Here is a 25,858-nt window from a genome sequence, read left to right as displayed (position 1 = left end):
ATGGATTGCATTTATATAGCACATTTTATCCAAAGCCAAATCCATTTTTTATCTAACACTGACCCAGAATCTGAAAGTGGACTGAGCTAAACTGCTGAATATGTTATCCGGTTTCTCCAAAGACCAATCTATGCTTCAGTTTGTTGTTAGCGATCCTCCAACAGAAGGATTGGACTGGATATTTCATACTGAAATGCACCTTGGGAGTCGTGTTTTATGTTTCTCCTTAACCCATTTATGCCCAAAGACTATAAATAGTATGATAAAAGGAAAACAACGTTTGTTCTGATTGGTCTAAAGTCTTGAAATCTGGAGCAGAGATGTTTTCTGTCTCCATGACACGACTCGGGAAAGACTCGGCCAGACATCTCTCCGTTCTTGGCTGAGATGGCATAGCACTGTAATAAGTGTCCTTCGGTTGGATTAGACCTTTCAATGAATCTGTTATTCTTCAGCAGAGTTGTTTATTTGTTATTTCATAACCAGGTTTAATGCATTTTTGTTTTTCTAGGGGTAAAAAACCCTACAAGTGAATAATGGAATAGTCCAATATACGGAACAACTTTATAACTTTTAGATCACATGAAACAAAAGGTGTATTCCTCACTTAACATCCACTCTTCAGAAAGTTAATGTGACATTCACAGAACTTTCCAAATCTATATTGTCTTGACATTACTTTTTATTTATGCTCCTGTGAACACACTCTGTCCCACACTCGCAGATATTGTAGCGGGTTACATCCTTAATCTTGATCCGACTGAAGGTTGTGGCCTTCGAGGTGCTAAAATGAAAGCAGAGTGTCGCAGCAGCTTATCTCTGCTGATATTCACAAAAAGGGAGGGAGCGAGGGAGGGAGCGAGGGAGGGAGGGAGCGAGAGAGGGAGCGTGACTCGGTGTGCTACCACGTTGTTGCCATGGCGCTCAGGATCTGGAAACATTCAAGAGTTTCCATGACATTGCCACGGCAACTTGGGTGACTTGGTGAAACCAGCCAGGCATCTTGATGCATTTTCCCCTCTTTTTATTTAATCTTTCAGCTCTTCTTCCTCCCTTTTGACCACCCAGAGCCCCCCCCCCACCCCACCCCAACACCCCAAAGCTTCTTTCAGGCCTGTCCTCAGTTTTCCTCTCTTGTCTTTTGTCCAAATTAGAAGTTTTTTCCGCTTCTTCAATCCATCAGATCGTCCAAGTCCGCCCCCCCCTCCTCTCCCTACGTCCCTCTGAGAACTAACTGGGCTTTTGTAAAGAGCTTTTTGTATAGTGATTAACACCAGGTTTGGCCGGAGTGTTCTGTGCTTGGTGAGTGGGGACACAGAATCCTGTTGTGTTTGTGTGTATGTATATACGTGTGTGTTTGTGTGAGAGAGAGGGGATTTTAGCAGCCTGTGTATCGGTAAGTAGGGTAGAGAGGAGACAGAATGGAGTAGCCAGATGAGATGTGATCTGAACTCTGGGATTGGGGAAAGCGCTCTGGTCCTGATCTGATTATGTAACACGTATAACTCAGGGCGGCAGCAGAGAGATAAGCGAGGGGTGGCGTGAGCGTCTGGATATTACATGGAGGCTGTGTTTTTCTGTTCTCATAGGAAATCTAGGAAATGCCTCATTGGTGTCAAAGGGAATCTTAATGTGTGCAACAAATTGTTTTTATGAAATGGTTTGTAATATAGGACACACAAAATGTTCCAAAGTTTTGACATCAGTGCTCTCGTGCCCACAGCGCTCTGAATCAGCCTGACATTCGCCAGTTTCATTCTGTCAATAAGGTTTTAGTCTAAAAGATGTACTGAGACTTGGTTGACCTGGAAACTGGAAGCCAGACACATTAGAAAGCGATGTGGGGGTGTGGGGGGGGGGGGAGGGTTTAGCTCTCCTCTCAAACACCTCGGATCTTGTGAAATATAAATGATTAAGCATTTCAGGTGTATGAAGCATGACTCTGTAACTACATGTCTTATTTCATGTTAGAGATACATTTGACAGAACAGTCGCCTTGTTTTTCCAGCTCCGAGCCAATGGTTGACGTGACAGCCCAGTCAGGGGTGCATTTATCTAATCGTGTGTGGGAAGGTTTGCTGTGATGTCTCAGTGAAGTAGAGCACATTCAGTCATCTGTTATCCAGCCCGAAAACAAATCCTCATTGAGGCCGGCAAGACTACAGTGACTTCTCCTCTTGCAAGTGTTGGCCTTTGTAATTCTAACTCTCAATGAAAAACATAAACCTCCTTATTATTTTTATTATGCCCTTTAGACCTGATACTTTAAACGTTACCCCTATGTGGTTAATTTTGTCCATTAATAAGAATGCGAAGAAAGGTACGATCGCAAACCCTGCAACAAAAACTGCAACTATATAAAAAGAAACTAAATCTAACAATGATGCCAAAACTTTACTTTAAACATGCACATAAAATGTCAAATGTGAGAAAAACCAATGTATTTCTTTTCTGTTACTCATAAGCGTTGCCTTATGTCTCGTCCTAAACTCTCTCTGCACACATACTACAGTATCCCTCTGTCTGAATGTTCTCCCCACTTTCACAGTTGGTGTTTTATTCGGTGCCACTCTATACATAATAAATCTTTCACCTCTGTCAGCTTCATTCTTGCTTTTGGACAAATGCTCCTGTCAGACAGTTTAACACCCTTTTTTTCCCCCTCAACCCAAATACACTGCTGATACACGGCGTCTTGTTTATACACTGGAGTGCCTCACTTCTCTACTTTTGATATTGTTTATTTACAGTATAAGGGTCACGCTGGATGAGAGGACAGAACACACTCTAACTGCCACAGCTCTGTTTACAATTAGATAACCTTTGTTTCAGTAGCAGGAATTCAGTGGGAAAAGTCAAAGCCCATCAAGATTAGACCGCACTAGACACGGGGCAGTATGAAGGGACGGTACGTCAACATTATCATGGCCAAAATAATCACATTATCCCGTTGATCATCAAAATATGTTTAAAAGTCTTTGAATGGCTCTAAAGCATACTACAATCACATTACCTTATTTATTTTTTAAATAAATGTATATTTTTATTGCATCACAGAGAGAACAAACTCAAACACAATCAAACAATCTTAAATAAGGTAATCATAAATCATACCCCTGCATAAATAAAGGATCAAACGACAGATAACTTTGTACGTCTGTTCTTTCTTACGTAATAATTGTATTTTTAACTTCTCTGCCATGATGGCGAGAGACAGCTCGTTCAAGTCACTTGGGAGGATACTCACGATTATCCCGATAATTCATTATGATCAACTCATTATTGCAATAAAATCCTGCAGTGTCCCATCCATAGATTACGCAACATCCATTTCTTTGTATAGCCAGGAGAAATTCAGATTTATATTTATTTATATATATATATATATTTATTTATTTATTTATTTATATTTATATTTATTTATATATATTTATTTATTTATATATATATTTATTTATTTATATATATATTTATTTATTTATATTTATTTATTATATATATATATTTATTTATATATATATATATTATTTATTTATTTATATTTATTATATTATTTATATATATATTTATTATTATATATTTATTTATTTATTTATTTATATATATATATTTATATATATATATATATATATATATATATATATATATATATATATATATATATATATATATATATTAGAAGTCCTCTTGTTATTTATTTTATGTCAAAATCCTAAACTGTGAGTTTACATTACATAGTCTATTGTATAACAACGCATCCGTTTCCTTCATCAGCCCTTCACTTTAATCATCTCTGTTGTTCTTTTCCATGGATGTCGAGCTTGTTATGACAGTTCTTTGTTCTCATTTTCTTCTGTTTGACATTTTTTGTTTGGCTCTATCAAACCTGTGAAAAAGAAAGTTCAGTGTTCGACACGCTTTATGTGGAACAGTATTTGTTCAGCATGCGATTGACGATCTTCTTAAATCACAGCAGTTAGCTGATATTACATGTAAATCTGTGCATCAGTAGATTGCGAGTTTAAACCTCTTATGTAACTGATTATTTTGTGCAGTCTGGTCCTACGCTATGTAACCAGTAATGTTCAGTTCATCAGAGAGCTTTTAGTCCGTTCGCCAAATGCGTGAAATCATCTTCCAATTATCATTAAAAAGTTATTTGTTTGGTTGGAATATCGAAACATTTCATATACTACACATTCTGGTTCTTTTACCAGTTGCATTGATTCAGATCTTTGTCGTCATTTAAAAATGTCTTCTTCTTCTTCTTCTTCAGAGCCCATCGTGAGGAATGGCCGTCCTCCGTCAGCCCACAGTGTCCACTCCTTCCTCCACCAGTACACAGGCTCCTTTAAAAAGCCGCCGCTCAGACGGCCTCAGAGCGTCATCGGAGGAGGCCTGGGCTCTTTAATGACTATGCCTCGCAACGGCAGTCGCCTCGGTGAGAGACACACACACACACACACACACACACACAGAAGTTGCTACGATGGCTAGATTTTAAATTTGAATGTGAATCTGTTAGATTAAAAATCCTCAGGAAGAATATCTTTGTATTTCACATTTGTACTGAGTCAGCTGAGCCTCACACACACACACACACACACACACACACAGTGATATATTGTCTGCTCAAACAAACCACTGCTAGAGGCATATATTGGTGCAGGCACGCACATACATAGCAGAACAATCATTCCAGTGTTAACTTAAATCTCACAATAAGCCATTTGTTGAAAACTGAGACAAAAATATAATGTGTTTGAACTCTTCCATCAAACCCAGAAACAATATTTAAATTCACAACACTCCCTAATATATGCATAAAGCCTTAAGGGAATGGCAATATGCTTTATATCTACAACAGAAAGTTTAGGATTACAGGTTGATGTGTGGGTTTGTCTTGTAACGCCCCGTGGCAATGAATGGAAATGAAATCTATCAGTCAAACTTGTTAAACCTCGTACGCTTGTTGTGTATGTCTTCTTTCTCGACACAGCCAGAAGCTTGAGAAGAACGGAGGGGCTTGTCAAAGTGTCCAAGAGAGTGTTTTTCTTTCCTGCCAGTGTCGAGCCCTGCCCTGTTTCCACAGACCTGCTCCATCCGTCAACCTATAATCCTATTTTTCTTCCTTTCTCTACTCCAGACATCGTCCATGAGAACCTGAAGATGGGGTCGGACGGGGAGAGTGACCAGGCGTCGGGTACTTCCTCCGATGAGGTGCAGTCCCCCACAGGTGTTTGTCTGCGGAACAGAGGGAACAGACGCATCTCTGCAGAGGTGGGGATTGTTTCTTTGTGCATTTAGACGTCATTTGTCCTTTCACAGCCTTTCTGCTGTTTTTAAATGGTGGACATGTTGTGGGAGACATGAGTCACTTGCTGCTATTAACACACTTTGATGTTTGAATATGTTACTGTTCTAAAATGTATTCGTACAGGGTGTTACCTGGTTGAGCTGTTTATAGATTAATTCACACAAAGAGTAAAGGAATCAGAGAGTTTGATGATGGACCTTTTATTCAGCAAGAATTGTTTTTTTAATGATGTGTGCATTACAGCAGCATGCTGGAACTCGGCGTAGGCGAATCCTGGTAGTGTGTCATGTACACGCTCAGCTGCCCACATAATCTAGACAACACATGCACACACACACACACACACAGACACAGAAACAGAAACAGAAACAGACACACACATACAGTCTCTTCACAAACTACTCCTGTACTTACTTTTAAAATATGTTTTACAGAGTGGTTCACAGTCGCCACCACACACACACATACGCACATGCGCACACACACACACACACACACACACACACACACACACACACACACACACACAAGGAAACAGAGTTTTACATTCCTCTGGTTATATAATGTCAACACATTATGGAAAGACTTCTCGCTGTCATTATTATTATTATTGTTTGTTGTCTACGAGGGATTTAATTTTACCACAAGCATCTTTTAAATCCAGGGCGTGTGACTTTTGCACGTATCTAATACAGTGCAGCATTGTTCAAAGTCATAAAGTTTACACTGTTGAGTACAAAAGCAAGCCACTGTAGAGATAAAGTTGTGGCTTGCAGCACGCTACGCAGTTTTATTCAGCAGAACATATGGAAAGAGAGGCGTGCACACAAATGCAGAACCAGATCAAGAGTGAAAGCTGTAATCCATCCGGCTCATTGGGACACATGAAAGGCAGCGTGAAGTAAGAAGAGAAATCACACTGCTTTACGTTAAGGTTGCAGATCATCTGTGCTCAATGGGGGTTTCTTGAATTTCACAGATTTCTGACATTGACTTCAGATTATTTCGTAGGCTTCGGTAATTAAAGGGAATCAGATGGACAACATGACACTAGTGTTTGATGCTTCAACATAGTGAAAATATTCTGAAGGGATGTTTGGATTGTATTTGAAATTACATTTGGATTACTTTTTTCACTACAAAAGCAAGACGTGGTCTCTTCAATCCCTCTTAATGGCTGCTAACGGGATTTAAGGATGTACGACTGACTGTGCAGTTTCATAGTGAAAGTGAACAAGAACATTACTTAGCTCAGCATTTTATTTTACGTTGATACAGTCTCAAACTCACAGAAGAAACATACTTATATTTGTTACATTGCTGTTTTAAGCATTGCATAATCTCCTTTCTTCTATCCCCATTTTCACAAATGAGGGGGAAGATGGGACTACTCTCAAAATAAGTAAAATGATGTAGCTAGCAGCATGTGAGAGTCCGGTGAAGTTGAATGCTGTAGGGATGTAAATAGCATTTTAACAAATATAACAAACTAAAAAAAATTCTAAAATACATTAACTTTAAGATGTTGCAAACAATTTCCATAAAGGAGCCAAAAGAGCAGACGTACTTTAGTTTTTATTGTACTGTATGTGTGTTTTGCTCTGCGGTTGATGTTGACATTTCGCCAGTGAACCACATGTTGCACAGCACCTGCTGGGTGATCATGCAAGGAAACATCTTGTGATTGAAGAACACACACTTCCCTCCCTCCGAAAGTGTTTATTGGTTCGTTTGATTGCAGGACCTCTGGCGGATTTACGAGCAGATACCCAGTAGCTACACAGACAAACTAAACATGCACTAAAACAAACCTTTAAACGTATAGTTAAGCAGCTTACTCCATTTGAGGCAACCCACACACGGAGGCATGACACATCACCGCTCGCTGTGTATGGACAGGGTGTGCAAGAAGTGGTGCACCCCACACTTCCTGTGACTGTTTCACAACCAGAAGAGGGGTTTTTTGGACCGAAGCACGTACACAACACACCGTTTTTATACTTTCTGGAACACTGTGTAGTGGTTGTGCTGGTATGAGCGGCGTGATTGATCGGACGTTTGTTTTTGATGAAGTGATCCGACGGCTACGTCACCGTGTGGCCTCATTCTTTGCCTTTTGCGCTGATGAGGGACAGTTGAAGAAGAGAAGGAAGAGTGAGGAAATCCCTCCGTCTGTGGTCAGGTAGAGGATTGTATGTCTCACACGGGAGAGGAAGCAGTGTTGGTTTGGGATTACATCACAAGGATTACTGTAATGCGGTCCAGATGGGTCGCTGTTGTAAAAGATTAGGGCGGGCTGATTGGACAACGGGTGCGGTGGGGTGGGGGTGCAAAGGTCAAGTGATTGATGGTATCCCTTGCTCTGGGGACAAAGCACCAATCGTGACCCAGCACACAGAAACTTCATACAAGCAAAACTGGATATCTATTGAAAGATATAGATCCAAGCAGTTATTTATATAACTGTATTAATAGATGTTCACCACGCATTTAGATCTGAAACCATAAGCCCGTAACTAGAGAATTAAGATGTATGACAATAATCTGAATTATCTGTTTTATGGACTGGATTGCACAAAATAAGCAATTTGTAGACATGAACTTTGGTTTTGGGAATTTATAATGTAAACTTTCCCCCATTTTCTAAAATTCTATAGACAAAGCGATTAATCGAATAAGCGAGAAACTATAAGCTCCACATAAGCGACAACGAAGGCAAAATGCTGAGTCACTGTCCTGGTTTTGAATGAGTGGCTGAAGGATCAGTCACCTTCAGTTACGGATTTATCAATGAGCTTGCTGTTGAAATGTGGAAGGTTCAAAGTTGCATATTGTTGTGTTTTGGTGAAGAGCAAGGGGGAGGGGTGGTGTGTTACTAAGTGTCCAGTGTTACCTCAGAGGGAGGGGAAGATTTAAAGCAGAGAGAGAGAGAGAGAGAGAGAGAGAGAGAGAGAGAGAGGCCAGATTAACAGTAATCTAACAAATAGAGGAAATCCATGATGGGATGAATATATAACAAGTCGTCAGGATCATGCTTTAGTACTTTGTTGCTCTGGGAAAGACTTTACCTCGACCTCTTGAAGGGCTCCACAGGCAGCCTTTGCACACAAGTCTGCAACACAAAACTGTACACACACACACACACACACACACACTGCCCTCTCTGTTGACCAGTGAGGCCTAAAGCTGGCTGGTTCTTACAGATTCTACTTGTTTACTCTGGGTTTCTGCCATTTTGTTGTCAATCACTGGTATTTATTTAGAGCTTACACTGTTTGCTTGAGGGTTTACTCCGGGTTTTTTTTTCATGGTTTTCACATGTTTACTTTACACATGTTTTTAAATGAGGTTCTCTATTGTTTAAAACCATTTGTGTGTGTGTGTGTGTGTGTGTGTGTGTGTGTGTGTGTGTGTCTACAGGACCTGAACAAACGTCTGTCTCTGCCGGCGGACATCAGGATACCTGACGGTTACCTGGAGAAGCTGCAGCTGAGCAGCCCGCCCTTCGACCAGCCGCTGAGCCGACGCTCCCGCAGAGCATCCCTGGTGAGACGGAGGGAGAAAAGGGGGAGGGAGGGAGTGGAGAGGGGGCAAGAAAGAAAAGACAACGTGGTCAAATGGATAATAAATACAATGGAAACATAATGATCCGACTGCACACTACCTGCTCAGCACCAAACACAAGCTAACTTCTGCTTGTTATACATCTGTCCCTTCCACCTCGTGCAGTACAGTATCTTTGCATAGTGTCTATCAAATCAGAAACACGCATGTCAGTTTTTGGCTAATAAGCCTATTAGATACCCAACATATCAAGGTTCTTCATCGCAGTGCTGCTCCTTGTTTGTCAACATTGCCTGAAATGGTCTAATACACCCACAGACTCTGACGTTTGACAAATATATATATAAATTCATGGCATCAACCTATTATCTAACATTTTGCAGCTAAAATCTGGATCTGCAAGACAGCTCATAGCAACTGTCAAATAAATGTAATAGAATAAAAACGACTATTTCCCTGTGTAATGTTGTATTTAAAAACAAAACGTGCGCTGATACCTCCTACTGTGCTTATGTAAATGTACAGTACTCGCTGCCTACGTTAGCGAGCGAGCGGTTCATATTAGAGAATCAACAGTGGAGGAGAAGTGGAAACAGAACGGCCTTCAGCGAGGGCTGCAGAACATAAAGATAGCTACGAGAGTGATGTTTTATTTGAAGGCATCGAGAAGCAGAAGTGAGAGAGTGAACGCTCACACCTTCCCCTTCAGACTCATCTCATCCTCTCGGCCTGTCGTCGTGCAACCCAGCAGTCACTCTGTCAGCAGCCTCGATGAATGGCTTGTGGTTTTACTTTGACTGTGCATCCGTCAAAAGTAGAACAGAGGAAAGAGATGAGCACTCTGCCTCACTGACAGTTCATTGCATTTGCATATATGCACACTTCCCTGCAGAGTTGTTTATAAAGCACTGAATGGCTTTGGTTAGTATGTTCCACCCAGAGCTCTCCGCTCATCTGGCACTGGTCTTCATGCTGTACAAAGCGTCGGGTTATGCTTGTTGCTAAGTTATGGTTCGATTTTAGTTGGTGGAAAAGCTTTACTAAAGACTCGAGATGACCTCAGATTCTCACTTCCTTTAAAATCTCCCTTTCATAATGAATATGGCATCTGAGTCATTAAATCGTTTGTATTAAGTACAATGTGAGTGTTTTATAAAGCACATTAGGGCTGGAGGTGGTGATTACTCTCATTATAAATGAATTTTCTTCTTCTTTTGAATAATAGACTAATTGATTTATCTGTAAATATGTCTGTTATATCTCCGATCCAAAACATAAATGTATTCAGTTTACCATCAAACGTGTCAAAGAAAAGCCTCAAATCAAACATTGGACATTAATTGACGAGTTGTTGGAGCTCTAAAGCACTTAAAGTGTATTGTATTGTGTATTAAACATGCTTTATAAGTAACATTTGCCTTCCCTTCCCTGTAAACACACACATTGTAAAAGCCAACAGTCCTCTGTCACATGACATCATCTCTGATGTTGGTTGGGGGGTGTGTGTGACCTCCTCACGTCATAAGGATTTGCCGTAGTGTTTGTAAGCTTGTCAGTGCTGACAAAGACGCTCCCCTCATTAATGCTGTTTGTCCCTTTTCTCTCCTCCAGTCAGAAATTGGATTTGGGAAGCTGGAGACCTACATCAAACTGGACAAACTGGGGGAGGTACGTGACAGTGTGTTTACCTTGACTTCTTCACAGGAGATATAACGCATACAGACACAGTGATGGAGACCCGTGACAGCCTGACTCACTTCTTTGTCCTTCTGTCCTCCAGGGCACGTACGCGACGGTCTTCAAAGGGAGAAGTAAGCTGACGGACAACCTTGTGGCGCTGAAGGAGATCAGACTGGAGCACGAGGAGGGGGCGCCATGCACAGCTATCAGAGAAGGTATCAAAGTTTCAGTGTTGTACCCACAGCTGCATCCTGTTAATCACATTTGGAGAAATGTATCATGATTTTAAAAACAGAACTCCAGATAATTAACCATTAACGTATTTATTGTATTCATTCATATTCATAAGATTTTTTCGAGGTAAAACTCTTAAAACTCACCCCCAACATACAGAATCATTGCCTCAAAAAGTGGTATTATAGTATTTAATAAAATGTCATAATATAGTTAAAAACAAAGTCATAATGTAGTATGTAACAAGTCATTAAAAAGTCATTTTATGGTATCTAATAAAAATGTCATAAGATAAGTACAAGTCATAAATCATAGTATTATAAAATTGTAGTATGTCATAAAAACATGACATATTATGAGGTTTTGACAATGTGTCTTTGTTTCAACACACTGTAAATACACACCGACACACAAACAACAAATCCCCTAAATTTAAAGATTTGGCAAGAAGACCGCGGTCACTATTGTTATAACACGTTGAACTCGGCTGCTTATACAGTAAAACAACGCAGAGAAATGCATTGTGGGGGTTTGCAGTGAGAATGTCGGACCAACTGCAGGAAAGAAGTTCTATAAGAAGAGTAAAGTTGGTTTCCTGTGTCCCTATGGGGTTTTTTAAATACTGTATTGTATCGTTTCTTGTGGCTTTCATCGTGTGTCGGAGACATTCCTGAGACATAGAGTCACATGTAGGACAGAATAATGGTTCAGATTAAAGAAAACAAGTGTAATCACATCGTCAATGTTACAGATGTTTCCTCTTTCTTTTCCTGTAGTGTCGTTACTGAAGGACCTGAAACACGCCAACATCGTGACGCTTCACGACATCATCCACACAGAGAAATCTCTCACACTGGTCTTCGAGTACCTGGTGAGACCAATAAAACCTTGCCCTTCACTTCCTGCATGACTCACACAATATTCTGCGCACGGATGCAAAAAAAATGAATGTATTAACATTATTATTCATGACCCTCTGCGGAGTTGAGGATGATGATACAGGAGCATAACTGTTGCTGTGCCTGTAGCCTTTCTACTATTCTAACGCCCTCCCTCTCTCTTGTCTAGGACAAAGACCTCAAGCAGTACATGGACGACTGCGGGAACATCCTGAGCATGCACAATGTCAAGGTGAGCTTCCGCAGGCCAACTTCATCAACTGCCAGGACGTTGTTGTTGCCGGTGTCCATGCAAGACACACTATTAGTGTGCCCCCTGGTGGTGGAGTGTCGCTAGTGAAGGGAAAAGGGACATTTGTTCCCCAAACCTTACTTTTCCACAAAAATGTGTTGGTGTGTGTGTGTGTGTGTGTGTGTGTGTGTATTCTGTTGCTTTGAATAAAGAAATATAGAGAGAAAAATACTGTTTGGTAGAAGCAAATAAATATTATGTGTCTATAAGCATCAGTTCAGAATTTATTGATCTTATTCTTCTGAATAAATATCTATATTTCAAAGGGGTTTAGATTAATTGCATGTAACAACATTTACTCAGCACCACTATTAGAAACTGATGTTTACCGATATGATGATGGTTTGCTAAAATAAAATATTTCTTTCCCCAGATTTTTCTGTACCAGATCCTGCGAGGTTTGGCGTACTGTCACAGGCGGAAAGTTCTGCACAGAGACCTGAAGCCCCAAAATCTGCTCATCAACGACAGAGGGGAACTCAAACTGGCTGACTTTGGTAATATTTTTACAATTTGGATTTAAAATAACGCATTTCTGAAAGTGTATTCATCTTTATTTTACAAATACTGTACTGTAAATATTTGGCATTTGGAATTAAATCCTTCACATGAAGTTTCTACTAAATGTGCCCATTGGATCCGTTCTTATTTCTGCTCCACAGGCCTGGCGAGGGCCAAATCTGTGCCCACCAAAACATACTCTAACGAGGTGGTAACACTTTGGTATCGGCCTCCCGACGTGCTGCTGGGCTCCTCTGAGTACTCCACGCAGATCGACATGTGGTGAGTGGGCCTCATTTAACAGGGATGATTACAACTGTTACAAAACACGTTTCACACTCCTTGCCACTCTCTCTTTACGTCCGTACGAGTGAGCGCAGTGAAAGTGCAGAACCAAATATAATCCTCGAGAACATTTCCGTCTTTGTTTATTCGCTTCAGTGATTTGTGGAATAAGCACAGATGTTGAGCAACTTATGAAGTGCAGCAGCAGACTGCGGTGACGAGGTGTCCTAATCTACAGTAAAGACACTTTGATGTTGGTTGTTAATGAAAGAACAATCTGATGCTTTCCCTTATACTTCACAGTGCCCTGCTGTTTTCTTAAATTCATTTCTGTCTTTGATTTCTTTCGTTGGAAAGATTGAAACCGGCAAGTTAATGTACGGATCAGGGAGTTTGATCCGGAAAGTTAGTGGTAGTATAAATACAGAAGACCCGTTGAATTGAATTAGTGTTAAAGCTCCAGTCAGACATCTATTCACGACCTAATCCCTCCTGTCTGTGTCTTCCTGTCAGGGGTGTGGGCTGTATATTCTACGAGATGGCTGCCGGCAGGCCCCTGTTCCCAGGCTCCACGGTGGAGGACGAGCTGCACCTCATCTTCAGGCTGCTAGGTCAGTGCTGCCCCCTGCTGACAGCGGAGCACTCAAACTTTTAATATGAGCCTTTAATCGCATTAACCCTGGCATGTAGCCCCTGTGGCAGCGTGAAAAGCCCCTCCAGCTGCTACGGTAAAGCCTGACTAACAGGGTCCATTGAATGTCCCCCCCCCCCCCCACAGGCACTCCAACAGAGGACAGCTGGCCTGGAATATCCTCAATGGACGAGTTCAAGTCCTACAAGTTCCCCAAGTACAAGATCCAGCCGCTCATTAACCACGCACCCAGGTAAGACCGGGAAACTTGAACATCTGCTTCTTCTTCTGCGATGGTTTTTACATCACTCTGGCTTTAGTACGCTGCAGCTCATCAAATGTCACATGAAGTTATTTCAGACATTTATATAGCAATTCTACACGTGTATAGTTTAACACTCCCCCCTCACCTCTCTTGTTAGCCCGCTAATCATTGGAGATGGAAATGAGCAAATGTTTCTAATCAGACCCAGGTATGAGAGCAGTTACTGTTTAGAGCCTTTTAGGTTTGTAGAGTCGGTCTTATTGGTTTGTTTAGTTAGGAGTGTTTGCTCTTTGTCACTTCCTGTAAGGAAATCCTGTGGAATAGTTGACTGCGTTTCCTTCCTTACATTCGCCAGCATCTGTGAGTCACCCCACCTCTGCTGACCTCTCTCTCTCTCTCTCTCTCTCTCTCTCTCTCTCCCCCCTCCCTCTCCATCTCCCCCATGTAGGTTGGACACTGATGGCATTGATCTGCTGATGTCATTCCTAAAAGTGAGTCTCACTATATCTACCAGACATGACTGGGATGTTAAAAGCAGTGAGACACGTTTAGCAGCTATGTTAGGACTGTATCTTTTGAAACAAGTCGGCGATCGCACGTTGCTGACACGTTTTTATTGTTGTTAACGGCGATACGTTTCTTTCACTGCCCTGCATTTCAGTACGAGTCGAAAAAAAGGATCTCTGCTGATGAAGCCATGAAACAGCCGTACTTCAGGAGCCTGGGGCCACGTGTGCTCACACTGCCAGAGAGTGAGTAATGAAACGCAGTAATGCAGTCTTGGCAGGCTCCGCTAGGTACAAGTTGAGGGATATTGCGGTGTACAGTGAGGGATCAGTTACAGCCTCATAACAAAGACACTGTTCTCCTGGCAAGATGTGATTTCTGCTGCACTGACTGACTCTTTATGTCTGGCAGGCATATCCATATTCACACTGAAGGAGGTCCAGTTGCAGAGAGATCCCGGCTACCGGAACTCATCATACCCTGAGTCAGGTGAGCAATGATGCAAGTATGAACACTTTGATTGCTTTTGTTTTCACTGTGAACCAGAGGTTTTCAAAACCGTGAGCTGAGCCTCGACAGGGCCGCAGGAGAGTGGAGGCAAAGATGTTTCCTGAGGTGAAAAGGGAACAGGAAGTTAGTTATTGTAGTTTGGCCCGTTCACAACCACGGTCAACAGCTGTGGCTGTGACACAGCCAATTAAGGCAATTAAGGTACTTTAACCAAATGTGCGTTCTGTTTTCCTTCTGAGACTAACGCTGAGGATCCCGTGGATTTCATTATCTTTTGATGTCCATCGCAAATAACCATTCTTAGAAATGATAGAAAGAAAGATGCTCCTTTTATCTGCAGAACTTTCCCAGGAATCATTAAGTTTTCTTCAGTATCAAAGTAATCCAGTGATAGTTTGTACATCCATGGGTACATTGCAAACAGGAGCTGCTAAGAGCTAATTCTGCACACTGTTCATGGCGCCTATTTGCCAAAATTATATTAAAAAACAAATATAGGCTTTAAATAAACAGGGCTCAGGTTGTAGCCCCTCCTGTTTACGACCCTCAAAGCATTATGGGAATTGTTGTTCCACAATTTACAGCCAGATTTTCCGCCTATTTTGATGTTGACTTTGCGGGGAGGGGGGTAAACTGTATATAAAATCAAAATAATTCATGCTTTTTCTTTTTCTTCTTTCTCTCCTCAGGCAACGGCAAGAACAGAAGACAAAGCATGCTGTTTTAGATTCTCTGGACTGTATTTTTTTTATTTGGGAATGATCTTCTAGTTGTACAGTCTTGCAGATGGATCAGTAACCCGAGATGGATGTTGGCGTGGAGCATCATCATCATTAGCATCACTTTCCCCCCCCCCCCCCAAGCTACTTGGGAAACTCGTCCACAGTGCGACCGATCCCCCTTTCCAGGTCTGGCCTGAGTCTGGCCCAAAAGAGACATTTATATACTGTACATCTATATTTATTGAGAAGAGAATTTGCTGCTAAATCCAACTACTGTCTAGAATTCTAACTGGCTCAGTCACTTTAATGAGTACATGCAATGTGTATAGATTTAATTTTTTTTGAAGTGGTGGTATTTTAAGTGATATTTCTTTGCCATTTCCATTTTCATACATAACAAAACTCGACCTCTAAGCTCCTCAGTGTGTGTGTGTGTGTGTGTGTGTGGGTGTGTGAGGCACACAGACGAGCAGAGGCATGTTTCTGTAGCAACTCAAAAGGGTTTGATTTTCTGTCTCTGTTGCCACGGTGCCGTCTCTCAGCTGCACCCATCATTTGTGACTGTTTACTCCAAAAGGCTTTTGAGGCCGGCTTTGATAAAATTGATAATTTTATCCCAAATGGAGGCTAATACGAGAGCAGTGCTGCCAAGCTCTGCGCAACAAAAAAACAAAACAAAAAAAAAAGATCACGTTCTTGTCAGATGCTGGCATATCATTCCAGGATGCTGCGGTTTCTGTCGTGTCCAAGGAACAAATGCAGGAGGGAAAAGCAAACGTAGAATTAATGACGAGGGCATTACAGGATTAGTTACGCCTCCTTTAATTCTAGATAAAAACCTACATATGTAACTCCAGTGAACAACCTTCTCTTCCTTTTCCACCTCAATCTGACACTTTATCTCCTCCAGTCTGTCACAAAGGGGAGGTGCAAAGTGAATCCCCAGTGTTGGAATCTGCTGCCTCTCTGCCATTCCCATCTCCATCAACTGTAAAAATGTATCTCTTTTTTTTTTTCTGGATTGCCTCCACCTTTGTGTTGCATGCCTGCTCTGTTGTACGAGGAAGCACACAGCCACTGAACTCCTTATTCAGGGAGCACTAGCTATAGTCCTGCCCCTAGTGAATCTGATACTGAGTCGCAGTCTATTTAACAGTGTTACAAGAGATGTTTTGTATCATATTCTTTAACTTTATTTGTTGATAATTGTTATTTGGTGTGGGATTTCGTTGCGGATGCCCTCCCATATTTGAGCTTTTTTTTTTTTTTTTCCAGAGTAAAGAAAATTAAATCTAAAGTTTAAACAGAAATCATGTGAAGTAGTTTGTTTGTTCCCCTGTTGTACACGTTTAGCTACTGTAACATGTTTGATTTAAAAAGGCACTGTGTTAAAGCATTCAATGCTTTGTTTATTGAAAATGACAAAACATTCTTCACAATACAAAATTATACAGAATACAAACTGTATACCAAGTCCAGTATAAAAAAAAAAAGAACATTACAAGTGTTGCAAAGGTTTTTCATTGATTTGAAATCTCGTCTTCATTAAAAGGTTTGGAAAAGAAAAATGGGACAACAAGGCACAGCCGGTACTATCTGAGAAGCATAGTGCATACAATACATACAATACCACACAATGTGAAACGACCAGTTTCACATTGTGATCAACACTTATGGAAAACAAAGATTTTATTTTTTTTTACAAGATTAAAATACCGAAGCTCTGCGCAGAATGAGCGGCTAGCTAGCCGTTTGCAGCGAGCTATGCGTCACTACTGTCCATCTTGGACAAGGTCATGTGGAAATGTGCTGTACGTTATCATAAAGAGCCAGACGTCTCACAGACATCGTGGTGTATGGCTTTTACCAAGTGCTTTCAACCACTGGAATCTGAAGCAACTCAAGTGCAAAAAAGTGAGGTCACATACTGTCTCGCAGGACTTTTCTGAAGCAAAATGTAACAAGACAGACGAGAGATCGCTGCTGCTGATGATAATGACGGTAAGAACCAGAAATGGATGAAGATGGGAGGTTTTCTTCACAGACCCTGGATCAGGATTTGTTGGTGCTGGGAGACAGGAGAAAGGAGGAGGGTGTTCCTTCCAGGTTTGGCAGGGGGATAGACATGTGTCCGTTGATTAGGCTGGGGAACTGTGGAGGAAGAGAAAGGAGCAGAGAGTTAGCGAGGAGGGGACGGAGGCTCTGAAAACTGCTTTCCGGTGAGGAACTGCAGTATTGTCACTGCTCTGGTTTCCTGTTTTTTTTTTTCATTGTGCCTCTTCCTGTTCATCTCTGTCCCCTCTACCTCCACAACAGAAGGAGAAGTCAACATAGTGTGCGTGTGTGTGTGTGTGTTTCAGTTTCACAAATGAGGAGCAGCTCTCAAACCAGTCCACCCTGTTCAGACTGGCTCCCCTGGGCTCAAACAGGAAGTATTCACAGGATTTCCTCTCTCGCTCACAAGCAGCTGAAACAGGACACCTCTGCTGGACCTGCTTACAAAGTCTCCACTAGTTTCAAGTGTCTTACTATTTTGCAGATCTTAAAAACATCTTGTTTTTAAGTTTTATATGCTTTCTGTCAAGTAAATGGCTGCATGAGAAATACAAAGTCTAGAAGATCAAAAGTGGCACTTAATTATAAAGACACAATAGAGGAGCAATGTTAATGTACATGATGGGTAAAGGAAACCAATCCATAAAAGGTTTAGGCTATAAAAACAGGAACCGATCTTTTTATCTTTTTCCTGTTGCAAATATTTGGAAATTCCTTTGTCGTAATCTCTAAGTATAATGTTTACTCAGCGGATTTTAACAACTGCTGAAAAGAATGGGGATTTTGCAGCAGTGCTAATTTCACCTGCGCAGCGTCACAACTTCCTCCTCGGCTTTTTAAACACGACCAGTAAACAACAATTGCTTGAGCGCACACCCTCTGTTCTCATCTCCTGTTTTTGTACCGTACTCGTCTACACGTGAGTGTGTGTCATACCTGGAAGAGGGAGCTGTGGCCCTGCAGCCGGGCGGGGCTGAGCGGAGCGACGGGACTCAAACTGCTCCAGAAGTGGATGCCTGACAACAGCGGACTGTGAGCCAGCAGCAAACCAGAAGGAGTCTGCAAGGGGGGGGGGGGGGGAACACAGAGGGAGGGAGGCTTTGTGTAAATAAGAGAATCCAGTGAAGACAACATAAAAAAAACAGACCCACTGGTTGGAGAGCATTGCTCCGAGGGCTTCGGTAATGCGAAACATGCTGAAATGGTAAATGGACGTGTATTGGCGTTTGGAAAAACAAACTGACGGAGCAGGAAGGAAGTCTGTGGTTTCTCCCCAGAATACAGGGGTGACGTGGGGAGGAGGGTTATTGTTGATTGGGGGGAGGGGGGGGTGAGGGTTCTCAAGCACTTGGAACGCCAACTAGAGAGAGAACATATGAAATCAATTTCTCCCCTCGCTCCCCTGGTCTTCTCTCCACCTCCCCCCCTACTCTCCCCTGTGTCACCTCCAGAGAAGTGAGCCAGTGTTGCGGAGGGACCCAGCCCTGCTCTCATTATTAATGGTCTTATTGGAGCATGTGGCATCACTTAGGGCCTCTTCCCCCTTTCATAGGTTGGACTTGCAGAAGATTCCTGTAAATAGCTTGTTTTCCTCTGATCTCACTTTTTTGCGCCCCCATAAACAGACGGTGTGAGTGAAAGTGTGGATACACCGCTGATGTGGCAGGAGTCCTTTTGCTTTGTAACCACGCCAATGTAAAACAATTATTAACTTAAATGGATTATTAAATAGCAGTTGATGCTTTTAGGGGTTAACGTGATAACAATGGTTCTGTAAGAGTCCACCTTTGTGTTGTTGAAGACCGGACGACCAAAAGAGAAATCACACTTTGCTTGTAAAACGTACATTTTGCATGTGAACTTTAATTTCTCAAACTTAAATTTTAGTATAGACATACTTCTATAAAAGGTCTGTTATTTGCAGCACATAAACATTCTGGCAGTAATTTTGGCGTTTACCCCACAGAACTGTTTAATCCCAAACCAAACACAGACAATGACTCATTTAATGAGTCCAAATCTGCGTTTTGTTCAAAACTATGTCAAATGTATCTTTCACATGAAAGTGCCTATGCACATTTGACCATGAAATCATGCCAATTTATCTTCTTCATACCTTTGTTCTCTGTCTGTTTCATAAGGATACTTTAGCTCAAGTGACTACTTCAATAAATATAGCAGTAGTGTTTCCACCAACACTTGCCAGGCTGTGTCAGATGTCTCTTGCTGCTCTCTGACCGCTTTAGGGACAATGACATCATACTCTGGATAGATCCAATCGTCTCCCTGTGGCCGGCCAGGCCACCACACAGAAGGGATAGCAACAGATCGCATCACAGAATTATTCTTCCTTTCAGAGATGTGATTATTATTGGTCTCGCTGTACTTCAGCTGTGGCCGGCACAGAGTGACACGATCTCTAGTCTGCCTTAAATTATTGAGAGCCGAAATAGGAGCGCTTGTAAACGTGTGTAAAAAGGTAGCATTAGGTGTGTAAACATGTCTGGACTAGACTAGAGAAGCCGGTTTGAGTGCAGTCTCAGGTTTGTGCAGAACCAGATCATACTACTAATAATAGTGTAATATTATTACACTGCTGTATATATGGTAATACACACATTTAGTGTTATATATTGTTGCACATTTTTACTTTGACTTCTCTATGTCTTTACATAGCAGACATTGAGCAAAATGCTGTGGAATACCTTGAATGAGTCACAAGTGCTGAAAATCCAGATTTTAGAGTCTCTATAAACCATCGGACTTGTGTCAGAGGGAGTACACCCGACAGAACACGGCCCGGAAACACACACAAAGTGCCATCATCAGTTCTGGCTGTGCTGCCCAGAGTTCTAGTTGTGTGTACGTCTCACCTGTGCAGTGAAGAAGGCAGGAGTGAGGGAGCCGGACGGCAGCGCCGGGCTGTTAAGGGCGATAGGAGCCGATGTCGCTCCCTGCGAGCAGCAGGGACGGGCTACAGATCTCCAGAGCTTTGGGCTTTCTGCTTTTTGGTGGGAGTCTATCTCCTTGGTAACTATTAGAGCTACTTCTACCACCGCTGCTGCTCCTCTTCTCAGAAGGCTGCAGGGCTCGCTCCCTGTGCCCAGAGGAGAGGTTGAGGGGCTGAGCGCTCTGGTCAGAGAGCTCCTCTTCCCTGTTTGTTGCGGGGCTCCAGCTTCCGCTGGGCTGGGTGTGGGGAGAGGACGGGGAGCGGTGTTTGGATGACCTGGGGGAGACGTAGGACTCTGGCTTATAAGAGGGAGGGGAGCTCCTTTCGTTGGCATTGGTGCCAAAGCGGATGACGGAGCGAGGCTCTTCCTGGCGCTCCCGCAGGGCACGCAGCAGCTCGGGTTGGTTCTGCAGGGAGCTGATGCTGAAGGACGAGTAGAGACCCGAGCGGAGGTAGTCGTTCCGACACTGCTGCGCTGCCAGGGTCCTCCTCTGGGCCTCCTCCTCTCCTTCTTCTTCCTCCTCCTCCTCCTCTACCTCCAGCTCTGAGGCCTCTCCTTCCTGGAGGGGAAACCTTCCAGAAGCCAGACCCATCTCCACCGCCTGAGGGTCCATGTTCAGGATCTCAGGGAAGGACACGAACTTATAGACAAACTTCTGGCCAATCACCTTCTTGATGATGTTCTGCAAAACAGACAAATACAATCAATGATGAGGAGAATTTTTATGTACAGCAAACTGATATTAGCAGAGCAAATGTTGATTGTCGCGGGGATGGTGACAGAGGAGACATACTGAAACAACAAGTGTTAAGAGTCACAGCCGGATTTCTACTGTGCATTTTGTGACAAAGAGGAAGTGGAAGTGTCTATCAGGGGAGATTGTGGTTTTAAGAGAAAAACAAAGAATTTGTCGTGGCACTTCAGGTCCTAGCAGTTACACAAACTGAAATGAGAAAACAAGTGGCACAGGCTCCTGCACATTAACCAACAGCCCAGACTGGCTTCACCTTGTCGTAGTAGTAGCGCAGTGCTCTGCTCAGCTTGTCGTAGTTCATGTTGGTCTTGTTCTTGCGTAGCCCCCACAGCTTAGCCACTTCCTCTGACTTCAAGAGCTTGAACTCTCCGTCTGTGGACGTCCAACATATCAGGTGCTTGTGACTTTGGTCCAGCAGCAGCTGCAGCAGGAACTGCCACAGAGTGATGGCACTGTCCATACCTACAGCGAGACATGATCAGCGTGAGTGAAAAACATTTGACTCGGATGAAGCAGAGCGCTCAACATCAAAGCCCTCATTGGTTATATTTAAAATAATGATAGGATGATGTCGTCCCCCGGTGGCCTTTTTCTCTATAAAAGATAAAACCTGCCAGATGCTACAATAACATAATAAGCACAAAATTCTAATCTCTGGAGGGAAACTAACCTGGTAGCTGTTTGCACTCTTTACTTCCGGAATAATTGCTTCTTTAAATACACACGGTATGTTTTATCAGCAGATTAGAAGAAGAAGAGCTGATGTTTCATCTTTATTTCAATGAAGTTTTCCGTCTTGCCCGTCTCCTTTACTGCAGACTAAATTAGGTTACTGGCTGAAGAGGGAACGGCCTGTAACATGTGGTGTTAGGACGAGTCAACCGGTGATGAATAGAACAGTGTGTTTTAAAGAGTGTAGTGTAATGTAGCAGCAGCAGCAGAAGAGAAAAAAAATATAAGGAGGAACAACAGCTCAAGCCAGAAATATGCTGCGGTTCAACCTGGCCCTCTCTCCACAGGAAGTATGACGGGCCCAGGGTGGGTTATTCCTTTAATAGAGGAATGTGCAGCCTCAAAGCTCCTGTCTGCGTGCTAGGAGCTCACGTATTAATAGTGTGTGTGTGTGTGTGCGCGGGGGGTCAACACAAACAGCAACAGTTGTACTGAGAAAATGACAGACAATAAATTGACAACATTTTAGATTATTGATGAATTGTTAAATCATTTCTTTAAGCTAAAATTGCAAAATGTTGCCATTTTCTAACATCTCATGTGAGGTTTTGCTGCTTTCCAAGTTCTGTATAATTTTAAATTGAATATGTTTGAGTTTTTTTTTTTACTTTTACAAGATATTTGAAGACATTGCCTTGGAATCTGAAAGTGTGATAGCCTGCACCAGAGACACGCATATAACACGCATATAGGTATAGATCAAACTTAGATTTGTTTTTGGTACCGACCGTAACAAAGACTTTCAAATACCAAAAATTGGCATAAATGCCTGATCGGGATGGTTTGTATCATCTTTAAACAGATATTTACAGTTTTAAATCCCAGTTTTGACTATTTTTGTGTCAATTTGGAAGAGAAGTTGACTTATTTTGTTAACTAACACAAATATGTATCTTCCTCAAAGAAAAGTATGAAAAAAAAAAAGAGTATGGTATCGCTCAGGTACAGCCTTACGTACTGATGGCCCTGACTGAGTCTCATGTTGTATTCTTTGTTGTCTTATCTGTGGATGTGAGGATCGATTAGTGACTGATGCTAAAAAAACAATGATAACACACTGGCCTTTTAACCACGACATATCTTTGTCCAGAGAGGAGTGAGGGAGGGCTGAACTCATTTCCGACACAAGCTATCCCCTGAGTTTTCTATCCGCCATGTGAAACTACAAACCTGTCAAAGTCAGGACTTCCTCCTATTCTACTTCCAAGGACAAATGTTGAGGAGAGGGGATCCCACAGCAGGGGAGCATTTCCCCAGCCATGCCACACTTCCACACAAATCCCAAATGGGAGAGGGTCAAAAGATCTAATTATTGTCCCCTTTCCACAGCTCCACCCGTAAAAAGCCAAACCAAACTCTGGGTTCAGATTGGTTTAAACCCTTTGAAGTAAAAGTAAAGCTTGCCAATACAAGGCCGCTGAGCTGACAGGTCTACAATTAGGCCAGTGTGACTTATAAACATTCACCTTTGCAGGATGCTGCAAATAGCACAGAGGGACTTTAAAGTATGGAGCAGCTACTGCAGGTCAGACATACCTCCTATATAAATGATTGTGGTGGTTTTGGACCGGAATCAGGAGCCCTGCTGTGGATGCTCGGTCTGAGAAGTCTCGGTGTGCGCACAAAGCCATCCAGTGTTGGCTGAACGGAAACTGCTAATGAGATTAGATGGTGTGTGTGCAGACATTACTTAGCCATGACTAAATCTGCTCTCTTCCTGTTCGCATACGGTGGAAATTTCAACAGGGGCCCATAATAAGAGAAGCATCTCTAAACAGCAGCCATGGACTAGATTTTGCATTGCTCGTCGCTTGTCTGCCTGTTTCTGGGCAGGCGACAGTTGTATCCGGGACTTGAAAGTTGCAGTTACGCACAGAGGTCTGGATCCCTATTCTGCCCCACTGACTCATTTTCAAGATGTTGCTCGGACCGGAAGACAATTGTGTCCGCATTTAAACCTGTACGGTTCTTGCTTTATAATACACTCGACCCAAAGAGTTTAAACACAGGGCTACAACTTTACAGAAAGCACAACTCATGTGCCGCTAATACTGCTTATCATGCATTTCCCCTCTCTACTTAGCCAACAACGCGCAGTTCATAGAAAGATGTCCGGTTATTTTTTTTACGTTACCTGCGATTTCTGCCTTGGTGTTTTCCCTCCGCGAAACTTTACGGTGAAGCTTGTGTGATTCCTTGTTTTTCCATGCTTACTTCTGGTCTACACAGTTGTGCTCGACTGAAATAGGATCCTGGGCTTTTTCTTTTTCTGAGCAGGAAGTTGGAGCAGGCAGACACAGAGCCGGCTGACTTCCTCTCCCCGACGATTCCCCAGGCAGTTTGCCGTCTGTGTAAACACACTTTTCCTCCCCTCCTCTTCTCCTCTGCATGCCCGCTGACGGCCAGCAGTAGGCCTACTCTGTGTCGGCACACATGGTGATACAGAAACTCCTACAGCCCATAAACTGACATCATCGGTCCGCAAGACTGATGTGATGCTTTCAGGTGCGCCTCGTTAGTTCAAACACTTCCACTCAACAGGCCAAAAGTCATGTGATTTTAGGCCTTATCCTTTTTCGTTTTCATTATCCGCCTTCGTGGAAGAAGTTTTCGGATGTTTTATTGAAGTAAATGTAGCAATACTACGTTGCAATGGTAGAGGAAGTATTCAGATCCTTCCGTAGTAAATAGTATGTCATAAAAGTCATAAAGTATGTCATAAAAAAGTCAAGTATGTCATATTTTTTTAAATAAAAACATGCATAGTATAGTATGTCATGAAAAAGTCATTAAAAAGTCGTTATTGTCTATCTGACTTTCAGTTAACTCGTCATCATTGTAAATGAGGGTCTGCCCTCAATGATCTCTCCAAGATATAAATAAATAAATGAAATGAAAATCTGACTTTAAAGTCATAATATATTATGTTAAAAAAAGAATATGGCATAAAAAGTTATAGTAAAGTATGTCATAAGAAGTCATAGTATAGTATTAGTATGTCATAAACAGTCAATAAAGAAGTGATACCATAGTATGTCATGAAAGAGTCATAAAAAAAGTGATAGTATTGTATGTCATAAAAAATCATAGTAAAATATGTCATAAAAAAGTTATTTTAAAACTGATAGTATAGTATGTCTATATTCTGATCTTATTCTAATATATTACTATTATTATTTTAATATATTTTTAATATATTATATTATTATATATGTATGTATATTTATGTTCTTTAGTTTTTTGTGTCCTCACTATTTTGGGAAAATCAGAAAGATCAATTAATATATTTAATAAAAATATATATAAATTCAGGAATTGCATTTATTCATTTCAAAAATAAACAAAGGCATGTGATTATCCTTTTTATATAAAATGTCAAAAAATTACAGAATAAATCCCCTTTACCTTCAGTTGTTTCATGTCTATTTAATGACCCATTTATTGCTACTGTGCAGGACAGAAGCCACAAGACAAGACTTCCCCCACAACACAGCAAAGTGTCACCTGCAGAAGTTCTCTGACGGCTCTGCTATTGTCGGCTTCATCTCTGATGGGGATGACGAGGAGTACAGAGAGCTGACACGGGACTTTGCCCTCTGGTGCCAGAGGAACCACGTCCTGCTCAACGCAGGGAAGACCAGGGAGCTGGTGGTGGACTTCAGGAGGCGCCATCATTCTCCCCCAACACCAGTGAACGTCCTGGGAACGGACATTGAGATTGTAAAATCTTACAAGTACCTGGGCGTTCACCTGAACAATAACCTGGACTGGTCAGATAACTCTGCTGCTCTGTTCAATAAGGGACAGCGCTTTATCTGCTAAGAGATATAAGAGAGATACCGTAGGTCCTTTCTTCCTGCAGCGGTCAGACTGTACAATCACCACGACCCCTGGTAGCCCACCACACCAAGAGAAGTCTATTCCAACACTGTGTGCAATGATCAATGCCTTGTGCACTT

At 42.0% G+C, this 25,858-nt stretch overlaps 2 protein-coding genes across 3 annotated transcripts in view; one reads left to right on the top strand and one right to left on the bottom strand.

Moving 5' to 3' along the window:
• The window catches only part of LOC115010236 (cyclin-dependent kinase 17), a 28,357-nt gene extending 11,646 nt beyond the window's left edge, over positions 1 to 16,711 (top strand). The window contains exons 3-17 of one of the 2 annotated variants that reach the window (XM_029434746.1): positions 4,277 to 4,441; positions 5,147 to 5,280; positions 8,738 to 8,863; positions 10,493 to 10,549; positions 10,662 to 10,776; positions 11,572 to 11,666; positions 11,864 to 11,926; positions 12,360 to 12,483; positions 12,649 to 12,769; positions 13,286 to 13,383; positions 13,551 to 13,656; positions 14,117 to 14,159; positions 14,330 to 14,420; positions 14,587 to 14,664; positions 15,375 to 16,711. In XM_029434746.1, the coding sequence (XP_029290606.1) occupies positions 4,277 to 4,441; positions 5,147 to 5,280; positions 8,738 to 8,863; positions 10,493 to 10,549; positions 10,662 to 10,776; positions 11,572 to 11,666; positions 11,864 to 11,926; positions 12,360 to 12,483; positions 12,649 to 12,769; positions 13,286 to 13,383; positions 13,551 to 13,656; positions 14,117 to 14,159; positions 14,330 to 14,420; positions 14,587 to 14,664; positions 15,375 to 15,412 (1,454 nt within the window). In that variant the 3' untranslated portion in view covers positions 15,413 to 16,711. Of the gene's footprint in view, positions 1 to 4,276; positions 4,442 to 5,146; positions 5,281 to 8,737; positions 8,864 to 10,492; positions 10,550 to 10,661; positions 10,777 to 11,571; positions 11,667 to 11,863; positions 11,927 to 12,359; positions 12,484 to 12,648; positions 12,770 to 13,285; positions 13,384 to 13,550; positions 13,657 to 14,116; positions 14,160 to 14,329; positions 14,421 to 14,586; positions 14,677 to 15,374 lie in introns of both variants that reach the window. The other variant, XM_029434747.1, reaches the window with a different exon arrangement.
• An 84-nt stretch (positions 16,712 to 16,795) lies between these two features.
• LOC115010237 (ETS domain-containing protein Elk-3-like) lies at positions 16,796 to 24,408 on the bottom strand. The gene is given in 6 exon segments (XM_029434748.1): positions 16,796 to 17,558; positions 18,399 to 18,521; positions 20,336 to 20,398; positions 20,400 to 21,095; positions 21,421 to 21,629; positions 24,034 to 24,408. Coding segments are annotated over 5 exon segments (1,188 nt in total). The 5' UTR covers positions 21,628 to 21,629; positions 24,034 to 24,408; the 3' UTR covers positions 16,796 to 17,459.
• Positions 24,409 to 25,858: the final 1,450 nt, after the last annotated feature.

Source organism: Cottoperca gobio, chromosome 6 (assembly GCF_900634415.1).
Source record: "Cottoperca gobio chromosome 6, fCotGob3.1, whole genome shotgun sequence".
Lineage (NCBI taxonomy): Eukaryota > Metazoa > Chordata > Actinopteri > Perciformes > Bovichtidae > Cottoperca > Cottoperca gobio.
This window is presented reverse-complemented; position numbering and strand designations above follow the sequence as displayed.